This window comes from Diabrotica virgifera, chromosome 1, assembly GCF_917563875.1.
Source record: "Diabrotica virgifera virgifera chromosome 1, PGI_DIABVI_V3a".
Taxonomy (NCBI): Eukaryota; Metazoa; Arthropoda; class Insecta; order Coleoptera; family Chrysomelidae; genus Diabrotica; species Diabrotica virgifera.
In genome coordinates this window covers 216,613,592-216,635,890 of record NC_065443.1, presented here as the reverse complement: position 1 = coordinate 216,635,890, position 22,299 = coordinate 216,613,592, and the positions used below count along the sequence as shown (strand labels likewise).

The 22,299-nt window shown below is 33.1% G+C and overlaps 1 protein-coding gene across 6 annotated transcripts in view; it reads right to left on the bottom strand.

The window, feature by feature from the left end:
* Positions 1-22,299, bottom strand: part of LOC114332917 (myosin heavy chain, non-muscle) — a 257,019-nt gene that overhangs the window by 4,700 nt on the left and 230,020 nt on the right. For 2 of the 6 annotated variants that reach the window (XM_028282703.2, XM_028282704.2), the window contains 2 exons: positions 11,494-11,535; positions 9,194-11,315 (listed from right to left, as the gene is read on the bottom strand). The exons of 1 other annotated variant lie outside the window; for it this stretch is intronic. In XM_028282703.2, the coding sequence (XP_028138504.2) occupies positions 11,180-11,315; positions 11,494-11,535 (178 nt within the window). In that variant the 3' untranslated portion in view covers positions 9,194-11,179. Of the gene's footprint in view, positions 1-9,193; positions 11,316-11,493; positions 11,536-22,299 lie in introns of those variants that run through there. 3 more of the 6 variants (XM_028282707.2, XM_028282705.2, XR_007697311.1) reach the window with 2 other exon arrangements.

Here is a 22,299-nt window from a genome sequence, read left to right as displayed (position 1 = left end):
ATGTGTGGTGTAATGCTAGTTACATGCTAATGATAACTAGAATCCACACCAGTGACACCAAAATCCACAAAGTTTGTTATTTTGTTTTTGTATAGATTGGCCGATATACTTTGTATCTCAATTTTGTTTTTAGTCAAATTAGCTCTAGTTTATTTGTTAGTAATTAGTGTTCTATGTACTTACTGCAATAAAAATGAGGAAGTGGCGTCTTCTTCTTCTTCTAATGGCGCTACAACCCTTTGTGAGTCTTGTTCTGCTTCCAATGTTCAATTCCCTGTCGGATACTTTCCTTCGCCACTGCGTGATGTTCATGGTTTTAAGATACCCCTCTACGTCGTCTATCCATCTTTTACGGGGTATTTCTCTTGTTATATTTCCTTGGAGCTTCCATCTCTGGATTACTTTTACAGCTCGATTATCTGGCGATCTTTCTGAGTGACTAAGCCAGTTTAGTCTTTGTGACTTTAAAAATGTAACAATATCTGCGCTCTGCATTAGTTCATCCAGCTCGTGATTCATTTTAATTCTCCACGAACCATCGCTGCAATGGGTTGGTCCAAATATCTTCCTTGGTATTTTGCGCTCAAATATTCTCAGTTGATTTTCATCAGTGATTGAGAGGATCCACATTTCACATCCATATGTGACCACTGGTCTAATTAGTGTTTTATAGATTCTAAGCTTAGACTCACGATTCAGTAACTTACTTACTTTTATTAAATATTTGTATGCATAAAAATACTTTTGTTGTCATTTATTATTGAGCCTAGGTAGGGAAATTGGAGGCACATTCGTAGGTATGGTTGTCTACCTTCAGATTCTCATGTTGATTCGACTTTGTGCACTCCATATATTTTGTTTTACTTTCATTTATATATAGACCAAACGTAGCAGCTTCCCGTTTCAACTCTATAGCTTTTTCGCTTAGTACACTTTTGTTGCGGCTTATTATGGCAACATCATCCGCATATGCGCATAGATCTTAGAGGAAGTGGCGTAATGATAGTTTATAACTAGAACTAGCTCACAAATAATTTGCTGGTATGTCCTTAGTGACACCAAAATCCACAAAGTTTGCTATTTTGTTTTTGTAGGCTATTGTGGTTTCACTCGTATTACGTGATTTAGATATTCGAAAGACCTACCGTTATCATTGTGACTTTACAATCTTATGTGGTGTGGATGCTTTCGGGAGGCCCTAAAGTAGTCTGTAGGTTAGCATAAAGATACCGAAAAGAATTCGATAGACTGACGGAGCCTAATCATGTCACAGTGGTATGGGTGATAGGTCATTGTTTATTGTGCAAATTCTGTAGTTAATCTCTGCGCTAGTGCTATTTCCATGTATGTGTTGACAAATGCTCCCAGATATACAAATTCGTTAACGGTTTCAATAACTTTGCCTTCTATAACGAGTGGCGAATTCTACATGCATTTCATTTTGTTGTTTATTATTCGGCTGCTTTTAATACGACATAAGCCTCTCGTATGCCGTTCCTTGTTCTCCGCAATATATCAATATCTTTATAGCCAAGGATTTGCACTGATATGTATTATATTGAGCTTGTGGTTTGTGACATGTGCGCATTACTTTATGTGGTGGGTATCTATGCCATATTCCAGCGACTTTTTCTAAAATGTTTCTCAGAGTGTAAATCTGATATTGTCGATTTACCAGCTATAAAATCCGCTTGGTACTTTCCATTATTTTCGTGCATATTGCGTCATACCGTGGCCATATTTTAGAGTAATAGGATGTCGGTCTCCATATTTCTTTTAAAACTTGGCTGTCATGCTGTAATTATATCTAGGTCACCATATTTATACAGGGTGTTTCATTAATAATTGTCCATATAGAAACTGGACAAACCTTAGCACAAAATACGAAGATTTAACCTAAAACACTTAAATAAAATGTGGTTCCTTACTGAGTTACAGGGTGTTTTATCTAAAAATTTAAAAACTATTTTTGCTCAGCATTTTAAAACTATTCGACGTATCCCTTTCATACTTGGCAGAAAGTGCGACTACTATACACCCTACTAAATTATGATAAACAAACATTTCTAGGTACTACCAGAGGCGTGCGACAGGGGATAGTAAATGGTTGACCCTTCTCAAAATCTACGCCACTGGAGGAATTACTATTTTAGTGATGGAGGAATAATATACTCTTCATTGGTAATGATAAAGCCATAAGTTTTCGAGATATTTGAAGTTAAATATGAAACGGCTCAGTTATTTTGATTAATTTATGATATGATTCATATGATTAAAATTTAAAAATTATTTGTACCCAGTATTTTAAAACTATTTGGCGTACCCTTATCATACTTGGCAGAAAGTGTAAGTACTGTACACTCTACTAAATTAAGATAAATAAACGTTTCTAGCTACTACCAGAGGCGTACGACAGGGGATAGTGTTTGGTTGACCCTTCCCAAATTCTACGCCACTGAGGAAATTGCTATTTTAGTGTAATTTTTTGATTTTCCAATACTTTTTATGTAAATAATATACTCTTCATTCGTAACGATAAAATGATTAGTTTTCGAGATATTTGAAATTTAAAATGAAGCGACACAAAATACATTAATCAAAATCACCGTGTCGTTTCATTTTTAACTTTCAAGATCTCGAAAACTAATGACTTTATCGTTACCAATGAAGAGTATATTATTTTCACAGAAAGTATTGGAGAATCCAAAAATTGAACTAAAATAGCCATTTCGCCAGTAGCGTAGAATTTGGAAAGGGTCAACCATTCACTTTCCCCCGTCGTACGCCTCTGGTAATAGCGAGAAATGTTTGTTTAACATAATTTAGTAGTTTGTATAGTACCTATACTTCCTGCCAAGTATGAAAAGGATAAGTCGAATAGTTTTAAAATGCTGAGCAAAAAATGTTTAGATAAAACACCCTGTGAGTCAGTAAGGAACCACATTTTATTTAAGTGTTTTAAGTTAAATCTTCGTATTTTGTGCTAAGGTTTCTCCAGTTACTATATGAACAATTATTAATGAAACACCCTGTATAGGTATGCCGAAATTTATCCATTCTAGGTAATGTTTATGGGCATGTTTCAACTGAATTGACGGGAGTCAACGTCAGTGACGTTCATTTCTAACGTCAAAAATTGTTGGTGGTTCCGTTTCACTCTCATCTGTTCTGCTTATTACCTACTTACCTCATCTCTTTCGTCTTCAAATTTGTCTTCCTCTCTAACCTAAATAAAATGTTCCATCTTCGAATTAATACGTCTTTCCTTGCCGGTAAAAGCTCTATATTTAGGATTTCTCATCAAAAACTCTTGATTCTTCCTCGCTTTTATGGATTTCTATATCTTTAAATTCCTTATTTAAGTGGTTTCCTTTGTGCATCATCCTGTTTTCTTCTCTACTCTGGTTCTACTTCTTTAGGAAAGCATTTTTCTATAGCCTTCCTTTTTTCTCAGGTTGTATTCATCATCAAACCAATGATTTTATATGCTATATGGTGACTTATGGTGTAGATTTCTATTTCTATTTTTACTGTTGCTGCTGCATTAACTTCTTTTATTCGAGTCCAGTAGAGATCTATTTATTTCAATCCTTCAATCACATTTTGATTCGTTAGTGTATTGGTAATGTTTTCCAAGTACCAACCGGCATCTGTTGTATCTTCGTTTACATTTTGATTCATTATTCTCTTGCTAATGTTTTCATAGTACCGTTCAGTAATTATCACATGTGTCAACTTTTGTACATTCCAATTTTATGTACTTTGTCTTCTGCTTTGTTGGCGTTTGGAATCCCAATGTTGAGATCACTAAGTAGAGATCCGAGCCCATATTGACGTGTCTATAACTGCTTCAGTTCATTACGTAAGTCCCGTGTCTTGGATATATGAAGATGTAAGGCAGGGTTTAACCCTCATGAATATGTAAACCCGAGCAATTTATCGATCGAGTTGTTTCAATTTATCGTCGTATGTAAACGGTACATCGCAGAGATTTATCGCTGCGATGTAACGTAAATAAAAAAATCGATAAATCGTAGCGATTTATTGTCACGATAAATTATCACATTTACCGCAGCGTCTAAACCAGCTTTAAGAAGGAATCAAACTTGTTATTCCATAACTGGACGTTTTTATTTCTTGTGCATGTCATCGTGTTCAAAATAGGTGTGATTGTCATGTTTAGTGCTGCCACTAAGTTTATCCGCCCTAGTCCATTATAGGTACTGTCGTTGTTGACTATTCCTTGCAATCGTGGGGACTAAAGCCGCTCTCATCCTATTCTCTAGTACCTATTTTGATATCATCATTCCTCTCAGTCTTCCCACAAATGGACTTATATTTCTCTTTCTGTGATCTCTGCCAATGCCTTCTCTCTTAGTCTTCCTCTCTCTTTATTTTACCTTGTGGTGTTAAGAGTTCTTTCTTTCAGCAGCCATATGTCACTGCTATAAGTTGTTATACTTTTATGATGCCGTTATATAATATCCTTTGTTTATTTTCTTTTGTTATATTTCTAGCTTATATTCTTCTAGTTTTTGTGTTTAATAACTTCATTCATCATTCCTATTTCATGTTGATATTTCTCAATTACAACGCTTTGTTGTTCCCGCCGATACGAAACAAATGTTTCGTATACACATGATACGAAATGTGTTTTCTCGATGTTTGTCTCGTAAGTCCCACATTTTGCATTATTTTATTAATTAGTACTCAGCATCTTCATAATCCTGTGCAAGTACTATCTGGGTCATCTACAAAGCATAATGTGTACACTGTATGTACTATTGAGGGATATACCCATATTTTTATATTTCCCTTTACAAATTTCTATAGCTTTTTCTAATAGATTTCTCTTCCATTACCTTTTGGTTTTATTCTGGCAGTGTTGTTTTGTTTTAAAATCAGTAACAGTATAAAATCAATAGTCTTTTATTCTCAGACTTACAATGAACTCTACTTTATCCATATGTTGACGGTCATTGCAGTTGTAATACGCGGTTCTTTCCAACGAATAATTATACGAATTGGTTTTTGTGTATTTTATGTCGTGGTAGGAGTAGATCACTGCTAGCTAAGTGCAAACCATTTTCAGTGGTTTTACTATGCTCATTATACTTACTTTACTCCTCTTGATTTCATTTGGAACATAGGGCCTCTACAGTCCCCCTCCATTCATCTCTGTTTCTGGCCAGGGCTTTCACCTCTTTTCATGTTAACCCATTGTCTTCTAGCTCTCTAGGTAATATTTCTTTTCCAGGATGTCATTGGCCTGCCTTGTTTTCTTTTTCCAGTTGGTTGGTAATCCAGGGCTTGTTTGGTTATATCATCTTCATTTTTCCTTAATGTGTGTCCAATAAACTTCCATTTGCGTCTATTTATCGTTTTGGCTATCGGCTCTTGATTAGTTTTTCTCCCAAGTTCCTTGTTACTTACACGATTTGGCCAATATAATATTTGCAATATTCGCCTAAGGCATCTATTTACAAATGTTTGAACCTTTTGTATAATCTTTTTCTCTATTTTCCAAGTTTCTGCTGCATATAGCAAAATGCTCTTTACATTTGCATTAAATATCCTGATTTTGGTTTTGGTTGTTAATTTATTGGACTCCCATGTTTTCTTCAGCATATAGAATGCTTTAGTTACCCTTCCATTAATTTCCTCTTCTATTCCACCGCTAGAGTCAATTATGCTTCCCAGATAGCAAAACTTCTGTACATTTTCTACTTCTTCTCCTTCAATGAATATCCCCATTTCTCTTTCCGTATTTATCTTCATAAGTTTGGTTTTCCTTGTGTTAATCTCTAATCCTATTTTTCTTGCTTCTTTTGTCACCTTTTCTGTTTTTTTCTGCATTTGTTGTCTTTTTTCGGACACCAGACATATATCATCCGCAAAGTCTAGATCTTCAAGCTGACCGAAAGCATTCCATCTAATTCCTGTTTTATTTTTCGTTGCCTTCTTCATGACCCAGTCGATTAAGATAAAAAATAGGTTGGAGATAGAATACACCCCTGTCTGACTCCACTGTCTATGTTGATTGGTTCTGTGAGTTCCATTGTGCACGATTTGTGCGGTATAGATTTCATAGAACATTTTGATAATTCTTATGTATTTTAATGGAATTCCATATCTCTTTAATATTTCCCACATTTTTTCTCTGTTAATCCGGTCAAAGGCTTGTCTAAAGTCAATGAAATTTATATAGACTTTGCTCTGCCATTCTCTTGTTTGTTCTACAATGTTTCTTAATGTGTTAATATGATCTATGCATGCTTTATTGCTTCTGAAGCCCGCTTGATTTGGTCTTAACAACTGGTCTATAGTTTCTTTCATTCTTTCTAGTTATGCTATTATACATATTTTATATATTTTATTCTTTGCAGTTGTAATACAGTATACGTTCTTTCTAACGAATAATTGTACGAATTGGTTTTTGTGTATTTTATGTCGCGGTAGGAGTAGATCACTGCTAGCCAACTGCAAACCATTTTCAGTGGTTTTACTATGCTCATTATACTTAACGATAATTACTGCAGTTCCACGGTGTACCGGGTGTCAAAATAAGAATGGCGCTCGGCCATATCTCAGGAACCGTTTATAGTACAGCTTTGGGAAAAAAATTTTTATAACAAAAGTTGCCTCGAGAAAAGCCTGGAAATTATTTTCATAATTGTAAGTCCACCACTAGAGGGCGTAATTGAATATCAAAAATTAAAAAATCGAAATTTTACAAAATTTGCCTAATGAAAGGGCACTGGAAATCCGATTATCATAATCTTCATAAAATTCTGCGCATATTTTATTTCACAAGTTTAAGTCTACCTGTGCAAATAAGAGGTGGGGGTGAGTGGGAACCTTGTTATGAAAAAATCGCTGTAAGTCCGGTTCTGCTTAATCGATTTTTGCAAACTTGGTCGTGTTGAAAACAGCTCTTTTTCGTCAATGTAATAGTTATAATTTGGAAACAGCCTATTACGTAATATGCCGGCTAGGAGGCGCTATTTATTTTCTTTTTAGAAATATAGTTTTCTTTGGAAAATATTAAATACAATTATGTATTTTTTGTCCTGTATTACAAAATTAGACCAAATTAGCAACAGAATACCGAAAACCGCATGTCGATACCTTTTTTCTATGTCGAGATATATTAAGAAACGTGTAAATTTTAAACATAACTGTTGCTGTCATATAAGTGGAAATATATAGAAGCACGTAGTGTGCTATGGAAAAAAACAAAGAAACATTTTCCAGATGTCACCGTATATAATAAGTCAAAACAAAATATGAAAAACTCTACTACTGGGGTGACGTCTTTGGGGATATTTCATTGCATATATTCTAGCCGCAACAGTTGCATTTCTTATGCATTCAAAGAATGTGGCTATCATGTCAAATGCTTCTTAGTTTGTAAGAATTATCTTGAATTTCACCCTGTATAAATTTTATATAAAATTTAATAGAAACAAACCGCAACAAACCATCAATGAACAAATTTTTATGTTTTACTGATTTGACACATGATGATTTTTGAAGTTAATACTTCTAATAGTTCTATTTTTTCCATAGCACACTACTTGTTTCCACTTTGACTTCCTTAACTTAGTTTACCGGTGACAATAACAGTTATGTATTTATCTTAGTTGGGAATAGGATAATTGATATTAAAATATAATGAAATAAAAATTAAAAATTTGTGTAGAAAATCTGACGTTTTTACATTTTCTACGATTCATCGAGAGAAAAGCAAATGCTCGGAGGCAACAATTCATGAAAATTTACATATTAACGCTATTTTTTTGGTATTATTTTAAGTATTAAAATTAGTGTAATATTTAAATAAAAATAAAATTAAACTGTTTAAAATATATTTATTTCGTTAAAATCATAATAATAGAAGTATAACTTCTTACTCGCGTACAAAGTACACACTCTTTTTTTGTTATATTTTATAGTGTTATTTGTCTTATTGTTGTTTTGAGTCATTATATACGGTGACATCTGGACAATGTTCCTTTGTTTTTTTCCATAGCACACTACGTGCTTCTATACATTTCCTCTTATATGACGTTTCTTAAGATATCTCGAGATAGAAAAAAGGTATCGACATGCGGTTTTCGGTATTCTGTTGATAATTTGGTCTAATTTTGTAATACAGGAAAAAAATACATACTTGTATTTAATATTTTCCAAAGAAAACTAGATTTCTAAAAAAAAATAAATAGCGCCTTCTAGCCGGCATATTACGTAATAGGCTATTTCCAAATTATAACTATTAATTGACGAAAAAGAGCTGTTTTCAACAAGACCAAGTTTGTAAAAATCGATTAAGCAGAACCGGACTTACAACGATTTTTTCATAACAAGGTTCCCACTCACCCCCACCTCTTATTTGCACAGGTAGACTTAAACTTGTGAAATAAAATATGCACATAATTGTATAAAGCATACGATTATTGGATTTCCAGTGCCCTTTCATTAGGCAAATTTTGTAAAATTTCGATTTTTTAATTTTTGATATTCAATTACGCCCTCTAGCGGTGGACTTACAATTATGAAAATAATTTCCAGGCTTTTCTCGGAGCAACTTTTGTTATAATTTTTTTTCCCAAAGCTGTAGTATAAACGGTTCCTGAGATATGGCCGAGAGCCATTCTTATTGGGACACCTGTTACAATATCTATACCTTCTGGTGTAGTTTTTTAATTGTACACGGCGTTTAGTTATTTCATAACTAAATAATGTACATTATTTAGTTACGAAATTTGAAATAACTATGGTTTGTGAAATGGAATTTAGATATCAGCATTATATCTATGTTGATAACATGTCAGTAATGAAAACGGCATTAAGAAAACTTCTTCGGCATGTTAGGCTAGCTCGTTGGCGTTTTAAGTGCCATTTCGAAACACTTAATGATTTGGATAGTTCAGAGATCACTGTAATCAAAAGGTGATCACTTTGCACCCAATTGTTCAATGAGACCTTTCATAATTTGTGTTTGTTCGAACATATTTATCACCTTTTGCTTCGTGAGACGTTCTTAATTGTTCTTGTAGCAATATGACAAAAACTGCGCTTTATTTTTGCCGTTTCTTAAATTATTGTTCCTGTAGAAGTCTTAGATAGAAAGTCATAGGATAGAAAGGAAAGGGAAAGTTGTTGTGAAAGGTTTTAAACAAACGGTCTAAAGTGATGATGTAGATATAGTTTTATTCAACTCATCAAAGAATAATGAAAATGAGCCCTGAACCCCCATAATTACGCTTAAAGATATTTACAAAATGCAAGAAGTTGTTTATACAAAAACATGCATATCAAAATCATGTTTCGACTAAAATATAGATGTCTTTACAAAATATATACTCTACAAATATACTTGTGTATCAAAATGTTAATGTCTATACTATTTTTCATTATATATTATTACATTAGCATTGACTATACTTTCGAAGTATGTAAAGATGAAATATATTAAAAGAATAATTGGTATTGGTACGCGATAAAGATAACTTTACCCAATTAAGAAAAATACTCGTCATCAGACTAAAAAGTACGTAGATAATTAAATCAAAATAAGTATCAAGATGAAGTTTATATAAATAAAAATCTTAAAACATAAAAATTCAATATGTAAAAAAATAATGTACGCTAGCCCATTCGTTTTAGATTGAAAGAACCAGCTTTACCAATAAATCCATTAAATGGTAGGCCCCTTATAGTAAATAAATGCTTCTGGCCAATTTTCTGTAAGTAAAGTTGGATCAAGATGGCTTTATTTCACGACTGGCTTGATGCTGGGAAGCAATTATAATCCACGTTTTATCGAAGGTTTATCAAGACTTCAGTAAATAAAAACTGTAACTGATTACAGTAACTAGAATATATAATTACATAAAATAATTGGCGAATAAAGGGGAATAAATAATTAGGATGACGAAACATGAAAAAAGTAATCAGAATATTCTTACGTTTCCTAAATGCCAACAATCCGAAAGAAATATAATCGAATCATGGTAATACCGAATAAACCAATAGTTATACTAAAATCACAATAAAGATACACTAGAAATAAACAAACCAAAACACGTTGAATGTTACGAGGAGCACTCCCGAATCATGATTTACAATGTATATACATTATAAATCATGATTTGGGATTTACAATGTATGTATATACATTATAAATTATGATTTGGGAGTGCTCCTCGAACATTCAACGTGGTTTGGTTATTTCTAGTGTATCTTTATTGTGATTGTAGTATAATTATATTCTGCAATAGTTACGATGTTTTAGTATTATAGTAGAAACTTGTAAATTAGCATTAAATTTCATTTTTCACCAATCAAACAAGCTATTAATCATCAGAACTATAAATAGAAGTATCCTCAAGGATATATAACACACCCACTATCAGTATACCTATTTTTGATATATGTACTACATATGTACATCAAACCTTTGAAGTAAATTCTTTTTAAGTACGAAAAAATTACGTTTTAGAACAAGTTTTTAGCCAGATAATAATTTTTTTACCAGCTTTAAGATACTATCAACTGAAAATACGTCTTGATCCAACTGAAAGTTTATAAATATCTTGCTAAGTACTAGAAAAACATAAATGTATTTACAAAGAAGCAAACTTTTTCGCTAGGTGAATGATATTTTATAATACGTCGATTTTAGATAGAAATGAAAATTTTTTGGCCAAATATGTGTTGAGAGTAGTGTTAAGGTAAGAATGCACATATAAGTGAATGGTTTCTCTGCAATTATGCTCCATATGGATTGAAAATTCACACGGCAGTAATATGTTACATTATTAGTGTCACAAAAGCATCCAGAAATAAAGAATTTACAGTATACATAAATGTATGGGTCATTTTACGAAAGAAAAGCAATTATTGCAAGCATTTAAATCAGAAAACTGCTTTGGTCTTATACAATACAATCTGAAAATTGCATAGAGTGTAATAATTCTATATTATTGGTCTTAATAAAGAACAATACTAGTTTGGTAAGAAGTATATGTACACGAAGTATGACATATGACGTGTACCTCAGCATTTTGTCACTCTAACCTTAATACTCATCGAAATGTTTATTTCCACTCCTATCTAATTATCTGTTGTTATTAATGGATAAAAATTAAATGGGCAATATTTTAATATAAATAATTTAGTTGGGGGCATCATCCCCATCCATGGCCTCGTCCTGCGTGGTGGAATCGTCACCGGAACCGTTTCCACTGGTCTGGATGGAGCCCCGTTTCGTGGAGCTCAGTCGTGACGATGAAATGCCCATAGTGCCTCGCCTGCAAATATGTCCAATTGTTATTAGTACTACAATAATATTTCTGTTGGCATATACAGTTTATAAAAAAAACATGCAATAAAAAATATTCATAACCTTTCACAAATAATAATAAAAAAAATCATTCTAACAAATACGTGGGTGTGTGGAGCATGCTAGAAATCGTCTGTATACTGTACCATTCGTAGCAGGGGTGTGAAAAACCCTCGCACCTCGATTTTCTAGAATGAAAAGAAATATCAATTTGCGATCGTACACAGATTCGTACTTCTACTGAATATAGCAATTACATTTTACAAGGAACGTGATGATTGAGCTCCTAAGGCAGAATGGCTCGAAATAAATAGTACTGATACAGAGCGTATAGTACCCAAAACAGTACGGATTTCATATCTTCAAGGTACATTTTTTGTGAAAAAAGAATGTGGCACTCCAGGAGTGATCGAGGAGGGGAAGCATAACTCTCTTACCTTAATGAATTTGATTTTATTTTAATTTATTTTATTAATAAATACCCATGTGCCTGCGTTTACTACACTACGTAGTGTGTGGTCGCGCAATCTTCCATTACCTCTTCGAATAATTATTCGAACATTGTAAAAATTATTGAAAATATGTTTAATTAAGTCCATCTTTGAAATGCAACAGTGCCAACGCTGTAAATATGTACAAAGAACAATTGTTTAGTCTTAATGTGATGTGCCTAAAAGGCAACACGCCCTTTTAAGCTCATTTTCAGTGTGTTTATGTGTTTCAGTACGAGGTCGATGCAACACGCTGTTGCTCCCTCAACGTCACTCAAAAGTGCTCATCGTCATATCAGACGGTCAAGATCAAGATGCAAGTTGCATGAGCCACTCCAGCGCATCCTCGCGCTGTTGCCGTCTGCACTCAAGAGTGTGTTCTCAGTCAACATCACGTTGGAAGTGTAACAAGTGAATCCATCAAGGATAAAAAGTTTGACTCCACGCAAAGTGCACCTTCGTTCTCTATCTCTAAAGATTCGTCAAGGACAAAGTGTCAGTTCCGTTAAAAGTTAACGCAACACTCTGTTGCATCTCGACACATCGGTCAAGAATAAAGCATTCTTCAGAAGAAGTCCTCTCTCTATTAGTGCTACGAAGCACTCTCTATTACCAGTGAATTTGGACAGACAATATAGTGTGATTTGAGTCGACATCCCAGCAACACGCCCGTTGCTCGTAGCGGTCAAAAGAGTGAGCAAAGCAGTGTGACTTAAGAAAAAGAAATCTCAATATCTCAACCTTATTGTGCTTTAGTAAACTCCGTCCCGGACCTTTCTCCAATTAAAGGTACAATCAATCAAAAGTATAGTGCCCTTTGTGTATCAAGGTGTTAGATGCTCGCTTTGTTCTTGGCTGGTATCTGTAAAAATCCACAGTTGGCACATCGCCTCCACAGCCACAGCCTATCAGTGAATTTGGACAAACAATATAGTGGGCACACGCATAGACATTTTGAAAGTCTCATTACACTAGTAAGTAACATAGTTTATAGTCGTTTGTTTCTATGAATGATCATTTGTTTGATTTATTTGTTTATATGTATTGTTTTGTTTTCTCTCTATTTCCTAGTGTGTTGTGTTCCATTTTGTTTTTCTCTACAATAAATTATTTTGTATTCTTTTTGTAAAAGCTCTTTTTGAACCCTAGTTCTAGAAACCCCCTTTATTACAGGTAATAGCCTTATATTCCTTTACAACCAGCATCCTATAGCAATATATACAGTCTCTCTCTCTCTTTTTTAGGCTTTATGAACGTCCTATTGTCATGTGATAGTATTATTATCTCAACAAGTGCGTTTCTTTAACTAAAATTCGGGATAGGTAAAATTCGCTAATTATTTTAGGCACAGTAAGAGTCTGTATCTAAAATAGTAGGACCAAAAAGAAGACGTATGAGCACAATGCGTTGGCACAATGAGCATTTTTCAGTGCGTAACAAATAATAGGAAAGAGGGTAAGTCCGTAATAATACACATTTATGACATTTATTCTAACATGACATTTTAGTTAAATCTGACAGCTGTCACATTTTATTTTCAATTTGGAATAAAAACAAATCAAATGTGTTTCTTGCATTTATAAAATGGTATTTTCTTTGATTTGTATAGTCTTATAAATTATACAGATTATATTTGTAATATTATTATCTAATTAAAAAAAAATATTTTTTTATTATGGCGCCATCTATCGACAACTAGAATAAATGTTGTAAATGTCTGTAATCACGGACGTGCCTTTTTTTGTCACATACAATTTAATGCGTTAGAAAGAAATTGAAAAACTGTGACGCACTGAAAGATGATCATGAGAAAAAGAATATGAGTCCATTTTCAGTAGCACATGCGTCGACAGTAGAAAAGCAAACTTTCCACTCATGGACGGGATAACTATATTAAAGGGTACCCCCGTTAAGACAGGCAAAATGCTCCCACTCCCAGAATTAGAAAAAATAAGACTCAGGACACTTTTGCACACCGGATTAAAATTTGAACCACCAAATTTTTGCTACATGTTGCACAGTGGTCCATAAAATGAACCACGTAAGTACCAATCTATTTTTATCAAGTTACACCTGCGCAAAAGGTTTGTATTACTTATTCCCTCTGTTCCTATTAAGTATAATCATTAATTGGTAAAATTCCCACGGGTTAGTTATCAGCCAAACGCAAATGGTTATCAGTTGTTTCTTGAAAAGCGAGGTCATTTTACACGTGCAATTGAATGTTTCTGTGCCGCAAGTATCTAGAAAATCTATAAAATCTCGTGCCGCAAAGAATTAACCCACCACCCCCCTTTTCCCACCATCAAAAAAGTCACTTTTCGTTTTTATTTTTTTAGGTGGAATACAATCAATTTTAAAACTTAAAAAATTCACACGCATAGTTGAGGCGTTTACAAAACATCTCTAGTTTTATAGATATGTAGCTTAAGTATACATAACCTCAAAAAATTTTTTTTTTAAATAGTAGGTATAACTTTTTTTGGAGATGGCTGCAGGTCTAATTTTTTTTTATTTTCTGTATTTTATCAACAAATATATTTCTAATCTTTTCAGATTTTTCCATAAGGTTAGCCCACCTTCAAAAATCCAAAAAACTATTTCTTATGGGGTATTTATTGGTTTGAACGTGTTCTTCCCATTTTTGAATGTTCTAGAGGACTCAGTTACTTCAATTTATATATAATCTATAAAAAACCTTGATTTGATCTATCTTGAAGTCTATAAAATATGGAAAATAGATACGTGTGATAAACAAGAACGAAAATCTGAAATATAAAACATATAATTTGGCATTTACAGTAGACATATTTAGTTGGGCGCACGATAGTGGAGCTTCAGTTGAAAACTTATACACTTCAAACGCCGTGAAACCTCTTTTTTTTTCGAGTCATTCTGCCTTATAGTCCTGTCGCCAGTGGGGGTACAACGGCCTCGTGAATTCAGATGGACTTACCCAAGTTTTTTATGTATTTTGACCCGTAGAACACGAATTTTTTGGGTAACAGTCGATCCGGATGTCGATAATATTGTTATAAACAAAGAGCTTGAGGAATCACATAACAGCGATTTTTCGCAAAACAAAGCATTTTTTTGTATTTTTTGGGCCATTCTAAGCAAAAAATGTTTTTACAAGTTTTTTCGTAGGATGCATACTTTTCGTCATAAACGCGGTTGAACTTTCAAAAAATCGAAAAATTGCAATTTTTGAACCCGAATAACTTTTGATTGAAAAATCAAATAGCAAATCTGCTTACCGCAGATGAAAGTTCAAGTCAAATTCTATCGGTTTTGATTACTTTCATTACTAAAAATTAATTTCTTTGTTGTTAAACAAAGCTATAAACACAGTGATTGAATGATGTTTTCAATGCATTTCTCATTTGAAATCCAACGAATAGGCCGCATACAGACAATTTCTACGTAGATTACGTACATTAAAACACATGCATTGTGCACGGGAAACACTATGTGTTTATGGCTTTGTTTAACAAATAAAAACTTAATTGCTAGCAATGCAAATAATCAAAACCGATAGAATTTGACTTGAACTTTCAAATGCAGTAAGCATAATTGCCATTTTATTTTTTAATCAAAAGTTATTCGGGTTCAAAAATTGCACTTTTTCGATTTTTTGAAAGTTCAACCGCGTTTATCTCAAAAACTATGCATCCTACGAAAAAACTTGTAAGACCATTTTTGCTGAGAATCACCCAAAAAATACAAAAAAATGTTTTGTTTTGCGAAAAATCGCTGTTATGTAATTCCTCAAGTTCTTTGTTTATAACAATCTTATCGACATCCGGATCAACTGTTACCCAAAAAATTCGTGTTCTACGGGTCAAAATACATAAAAAAACTTGGGTAAGTCCATCTGAATTAAAGAGGCCGTTGTACCCCCCGGCGACAGGACTATTAATGGTTATTCATTTAATTTATTGTTTCAAGTCTGTATGATTTCTACTTCAGTTCTACGATTAACAATTCTATTTGGGATAACAATATGTTTATATATTATATGTATTACATCTCAATAGAATGTTACATAAAATCATCTTCTACTTTCTACAGTAAAATTCACGAAAATAGTACAGCGTTAACCTGAGGACATTGTAAATGATCTTGAATATTTCTGAAACACGGACTCTCAAAAAAAATCGACAGAAGATCGAAGCCTTTGAAATGTGGGTCTACAAAAGAATTCTACGTGAGTCCTGGACAGAACACAGAACCAAGCTATCAATTTTGGAAGAGATTCATATAAAAGACAGGCTATTTAAAAAAGTAAATCGAGCATACCTAAATTACATAGCCAGAAGAATGGGGACCATGAAATTAACTTTCGTAAGAAAAGGTAGAAGGCCGAAGATCAAGACGATGAGCAGACCAAGGGCCTGATTCTAATTCATTTCGATGTCGCAATTTAATTTCGACTCCGCCAGGACATATACAATTTATAGCGATTCTTATTCATTTCGATATTAGTTCCAACTGGGGATATTAACGTTATCATTTTGACACTGCTCAGAATTTGAGTTGGTCCTCCTGTTTATTGGATTTATTGGCTATGCAACCACCGCAACGTTTGTTGATAGTCTGGGCAAATTATCGAAAAAATGTCATTTTGGGAAAAGTTATGTACCAGCTATTTTATTGCTAAAATCGAATCTTAAGGTGATACAGTAGCGATCAACAGGTAGCAAAAACGCGTTCCAAGATTGCGGCTGTAATTTTGAATATTTTTTCGAGATATTTGGCACACGTATTCGTAATGTAATAAAGAATGGCGGTACAGAGCCCAATTTGAAAAATATATTAATATGTGGAAATTACTCTGTAATTAAATACAATATTAAAAAAGAGCCTTTACCGCCATTAAGAAGAACAAAAAAATACACTTTCTTCAAATAAACCTTTTTATCCGATGCCTAGATTTTGTGTAATTTTGGAACTACTAAAATTTTTTATTTCATTAGTAGTTCCAAAATGCAAAAAAAAAGTTTATTTGAAGAAAGTGTATTTTTTGTTCTTCTTAATGGCGGTACAGGCTCGTTTTTTTAATATTGTATTTAATTACAGAGTAATTTCCACATATTAATATATTTTTCAAATTGGGCTCTGTACCGCCATTCTTTATTATATTACGAATACGTGTGCTAAATATCTCGAAAAAATATTCAAAATTACAGCCGCAATCTTGGAACGCGTTTTCGCTACCTGTTGATCGCTACTGTTTCCTCTTAAGATTGCAATATATTAGTACAGGGGTGGCGAACGTGCGGCCTTAAGGCCGCATGTGGCCTTTTCTTGCCCAAGTTGTGGCCTGTTCATAAATTAAAAATTATAAAAATTTTACGATACTAAACGATAAAAAAAAGTTTACGATACTAAAAATACCATTAGTAATCATTTATTCAAACAAAAAAATTGTTTCAAATACCGTTCAATTATTGGAAGGTACGCCACTGACTAAGAAGGAAATGTCACATGCTATCTGCTATCACCTCGATTCCTTCCCCGCGCCTATAAAATGTTTGGCTTCAAATTTCGGTGAACAAAGAGTAGAGCATGCCTAGTCCATCTTTATTTATCCGTCCATGAAAACGATCCTCGCAGTTGCATAAAGGAACGCAGCCAAGTAACGTCGAGGCGACGAAATTGCCGGTGTATAACTGTATCAACTTTACTAAATGTTGTTTATTTTTTGAAGAACAAAAGAAATATTGCGATTTATCAGATAAAGAATTTTGTAGAAATGCTGCCTTTTTATGTGACATGACAATGAAGCAAAATGAATTGAATTTGAATTTAAACTTGCAGGAAAAAACTAACGAAATGTGGCAAAAAATTCAAGCTTTTCGAAAAAAACTTTTATTCTTTAAATCTGTACTAAATCGATTAGAAATTTCTAAAGAACATTTCCCACAGTTATCGGAAATTATGATGGAGCAAAATTATTCCCCTCAAAATTTGGATGAGTATGTTTCTGTTCTGGATATATTAATTAAAGAATATAATAAAAGGTTCTCAGATTTTGAAAAACTTGTCACACTTAAATTAACTTTCGAACCACACCTTGTTGATATCGACGTAGCGCCCAAAGAATATCAAATGGAATTATTTGAGATAGGAGAAGATAATATCTTTAAATCACAATTCGATTCAAAAAAAGATCCTATTGAAATATGGAAGACTGCAGTTATTTATCCTCGTCTAAGACAACACGCACGAAGAATTCTTTCATGTTTTGGAATTACATATTGTTGCGAGGCAACATTTTCATACATGACTCAAATTAAAACCCGCCTAAGAAATCAAATAAGTGATGTTCATTTGGAAGATCAACTTAAATTACGTACCACGTCAATTGAACCAAATATTTCTTTTTTGTCATCCAATAAACAACCACAGAAATCCCATTAAATTTTCTGGATCGTAAAATTAAATGTCAAATTTTTTGGAATTTATTAATTGTATGTCATTTTAAAAAATAAACTATTTAATTGCAAAGAAAATTATGCATTTTAATTTTGCATATAAATCCCTTTAATTAAATCGTATATCTATATGGATGCGGCCTTCTCAAAAATGGTAAAATGAAAATTGGCCTTCTAATATAAAAAGGTTCGCCACCCCTGTATTAGTAATATGGGGTATGACAAGTCCGCAGAAAGTGTGTTATTTTATTTATAAACAAATTAGCACTCCCAAATCTTCTTTTTTTTTCAATTAGTGCTCTGTAACTCCTAAGATTTTTCCTTTAAACCAAAAACACTCAAATAAAAATTCCCCGCAATTTAGTTCAGCACAAAATTTTTTTCCGATTTCCTTCAACAAAACTTCTGTATATCAGGAGGCCGACGACAATCTAATCAATAGTTTAGCAATAATTAAAATGTTAATTAAAAAATTTCGGTCGAAATAATAACCAGAAAGATTATGATATACCACAATAACTATGATTTTCGTATAAAAAAGCACTATACCTATTCAACGTACTTTACAGAATTAAAATTGGTCTATTTAAGCGGTCTCAGGAATATTATAAAGAAACAATTTTTTGGCTTATAAACAAATGGAACCACTCAGAAAATATCAGATTAAATTAAATTAAATTAACGCTGTTGAAAAGGGCACAGCTTCTTCTTCGAAGAAAAAAAAATCGAATTGAGTGGTTCCAGGTATAACCGGTCAAATTTGACCGGCATTTGCAACAGAGTTATAAACAACAAGATATCAATCTTAGAACCATTACCTTTTTATTCCGATCCTCTTTGTACATACAAATTTTCATATCTTCAAGACACTCATAACAAAAAAGATTTATGCCACCAAGTTATTTAATTATTAATAAATAATTACTTCCCTAAAATTTTAGTTGAAAATTAAAAATTTTGTTTGGAAAACCCGAATTTTTCGAGGAAAATTTCAGCCGAAGGAAATCGGAAAAATATCTATGTGCAGAATTAAATTACAGTGAATTTTTATGCGAGAGTGTTTTTGGTTTAACGTTAAAATCTTCTGAGTTACAAAGCAATAATTGAAAAAAAGATTTCGGAGCGCTAATTTGTTTATAAACCAAATAACACACTTTCTGAGGGCTTTGCATAGCTATATTACTAATATATGAAATCTTAAGATTTGATTCCAGCATGACCAGCAATAAAATAGCTGGTACATAATGTTCCTTGTTTTATACTAATTTTCCCAGATTATTACCTTACATCTTTCATTGTGTTGATAATTCACGTGGTGGAAATTCTCAATTATTATATTTCTAATTTAATACTATTCTATCTACTTGCTCCAAAACCAGCAAATTTCCATAAAACCCAGCCATATTAATACATTTTGCTTTAGTTTTCCTTGCCTTGCAAGAAACAAACAAAACACATCTCCTAAACTAAACCTAACCTCGCTTTCGGCCATTCATTCATGTCCGTGTCACAATAATTAATAATTTCGACTCGAAATTATAATATCAACCACTTTTTTGGAGTCGCTATTAATTTCGATAAGTCGCTATTTTATGACATCATTTCGTTAGTTCAACTAAAATCCACAAGGCTCGCACAGTCGCATTTCAACGTCGTCATATTGATTGCGACTTGTTTTGAGTCGAAATTTGAATTAGAATCAGGGCCCAAATGAAAACTGGTGGGTAAATTCCTACAAGAAGCCGTCCATCTAGCACAGGACCGCAGACAATGGAGACAGCAAGTTAACAATATTTAGAGTTTCACCACGCCCCGACAAGGGCTCAAGGAATGAGGAGGAGAAATGTGCCTACTATCTTTAAAATACATGCATATGCTTATTTCTAAAGACTCATAACAGATGATTTAGTTTAATGAACGCGAATCTTATTCTTTCTTCTTCTTTTGGCATCATAATCCTGGATAAGTCTCTTGTGCCCTTCTTCTCCATTGTCTTATGTTCATGGTTTTCAGGTCATCTTCCACGTCATCCAACCATCTCGTTCTAGGCCTTCCTTTTTTCGCCTTCCATTGTAATATTTTCTTTGTTGTTTTTGCATCGCATCACAGTCTTTGACTTTCCACAAATCTTACAATATCATAACCTTCATTCAATTCATTAACCTCGTCGTTTCTCCTGATTCTCCATCTTATTACATATTATTATTATTTTTTAGTGAAAGACTTTCATATTGACTAATTCGTATTTTTAAAATTTCTGTATATTCTATCAATATAAACTCACGTGCATAGAAATCGGCCCACTTAAAAATTTGGTCATTTTTGATGTCTCATATTTCCTAAACCTGTTGGCCGATTTAAGTGATTTTTTTAGTATGTTACAGATTTATTATTTAAAAATCTCAATATGTTAATATTGTTGCTAGACAGGTAAATGTCATTTTATACTGGGTGTAACAATCATACTGTGTTTTTTCCTTACAGTTCGGAACACTCTGTGGAATATGTTATAGCCTGAGTCTTTAACAATACCACTGTAATAATATTGTTGCTAAACAGGTAAATTTTCATTGTATACCGGGTGTACCAATCAAACTGTGCTTTTTTCTCAAAGTTCGCATCACCCTGTGGAATATTCTGGCATTTATAAAATACTGAACTTAAAACCCAACTATAGCCTCACGTTTTCTTAACATTCTGTTTTTTTTATTCATTCGTTTATGTTGAATAATAAAAAAGTTAGGTACTTTAACAACTAGACATGTTCTTCATCAATAAACGGTGTTTTTAAATAAGTGCGACAAACTTTAAGGGATAATAATTATGTAGAATTATTCTGCATGAAAAAATAATGACAGTTGGCTTTATAAACGTGTGTCAGCAAATGTTTCGTTTCCGAGATACGGGATGTTGAATTTAAGACGTAGTTATTGCACATTTTTTGACATACAATTAAGAATTTAATATTCACCATTAGCTCGCATACGTGTAATATGACCGATCATATTACTTGTATGCACGCTAATGGTAACTATAAATTTCTTAATTTTATGTCAAAAAATGCGCAATAACTATCTCTTAAAACCTACCAAATTTCATTTGCATATCTCAACTGGTTTTAAATCAATAAATAAATCGCCAGTTTGTAAGAAAAAATTCAACATCTCGTATCTCGGAAACGAAACATTTGCGGATATACGTTTATAAAGCCAACTGTCATTATTTTTTCATGCAGAATTACCCCTTAAAGTTTGTCGCACTTATTTAAAAACTCCGTGTATTGATGAAGAACATGTCTAGTTGTTAAAGTACCTAACTTTTTTATTATCCAACATAAACGAATGAATCAAAAAACAAAATGTTAAGAAAACCTGAGGCTATAGTTGGGTTTTAATTTCAGTGTTTTATAAATGCTAGAATATTGCACAGGGTGATGCGAACTTTGAGAAAAAAACACAGTTTGATTGGTACACCCGGTATACAATGAAAATTTACCTGTTTAGCAACAATATTATTACAGTGGTATTGTTAAAGAATCAGGCTATAACATGTAAAAAAAATCACTTAAATCGACCAACAGGTTTAGGAAATATGAGACATCAAAAATGACCAAATTTTTAAGTGGGCCGATTTCTATGCACATAAATTTAGGTACGAGAGTCATTCGTAAAATAAGGTTCACTATGCAGCTGAGAAAAATTGCCAAATGCTGGAAGAAATCTGGCAATGCCGCCTTATACATTAACTCTGCCTCTCTCTCACCACACCTTTTTCGCCTCGCTGCATTGCTCAGTGTCGGCTTAGCAGCCTTCGAAGATCCCGGTCGCTGTTACCGCCAATGTGAAATTCATGCTGTGATACGTGTTTTACATGCAAGACGGATTTCACCTATTGACACTCATCATCAGTTAATCGAAGTTTATGAGTAAAATTGCGTATCAACATGTTCACAATGAACGGAAATTCTCAATGAAGATGAAGAATTCAGATTCATCATGAATTTCCGTTAGACCTTCATGGAATT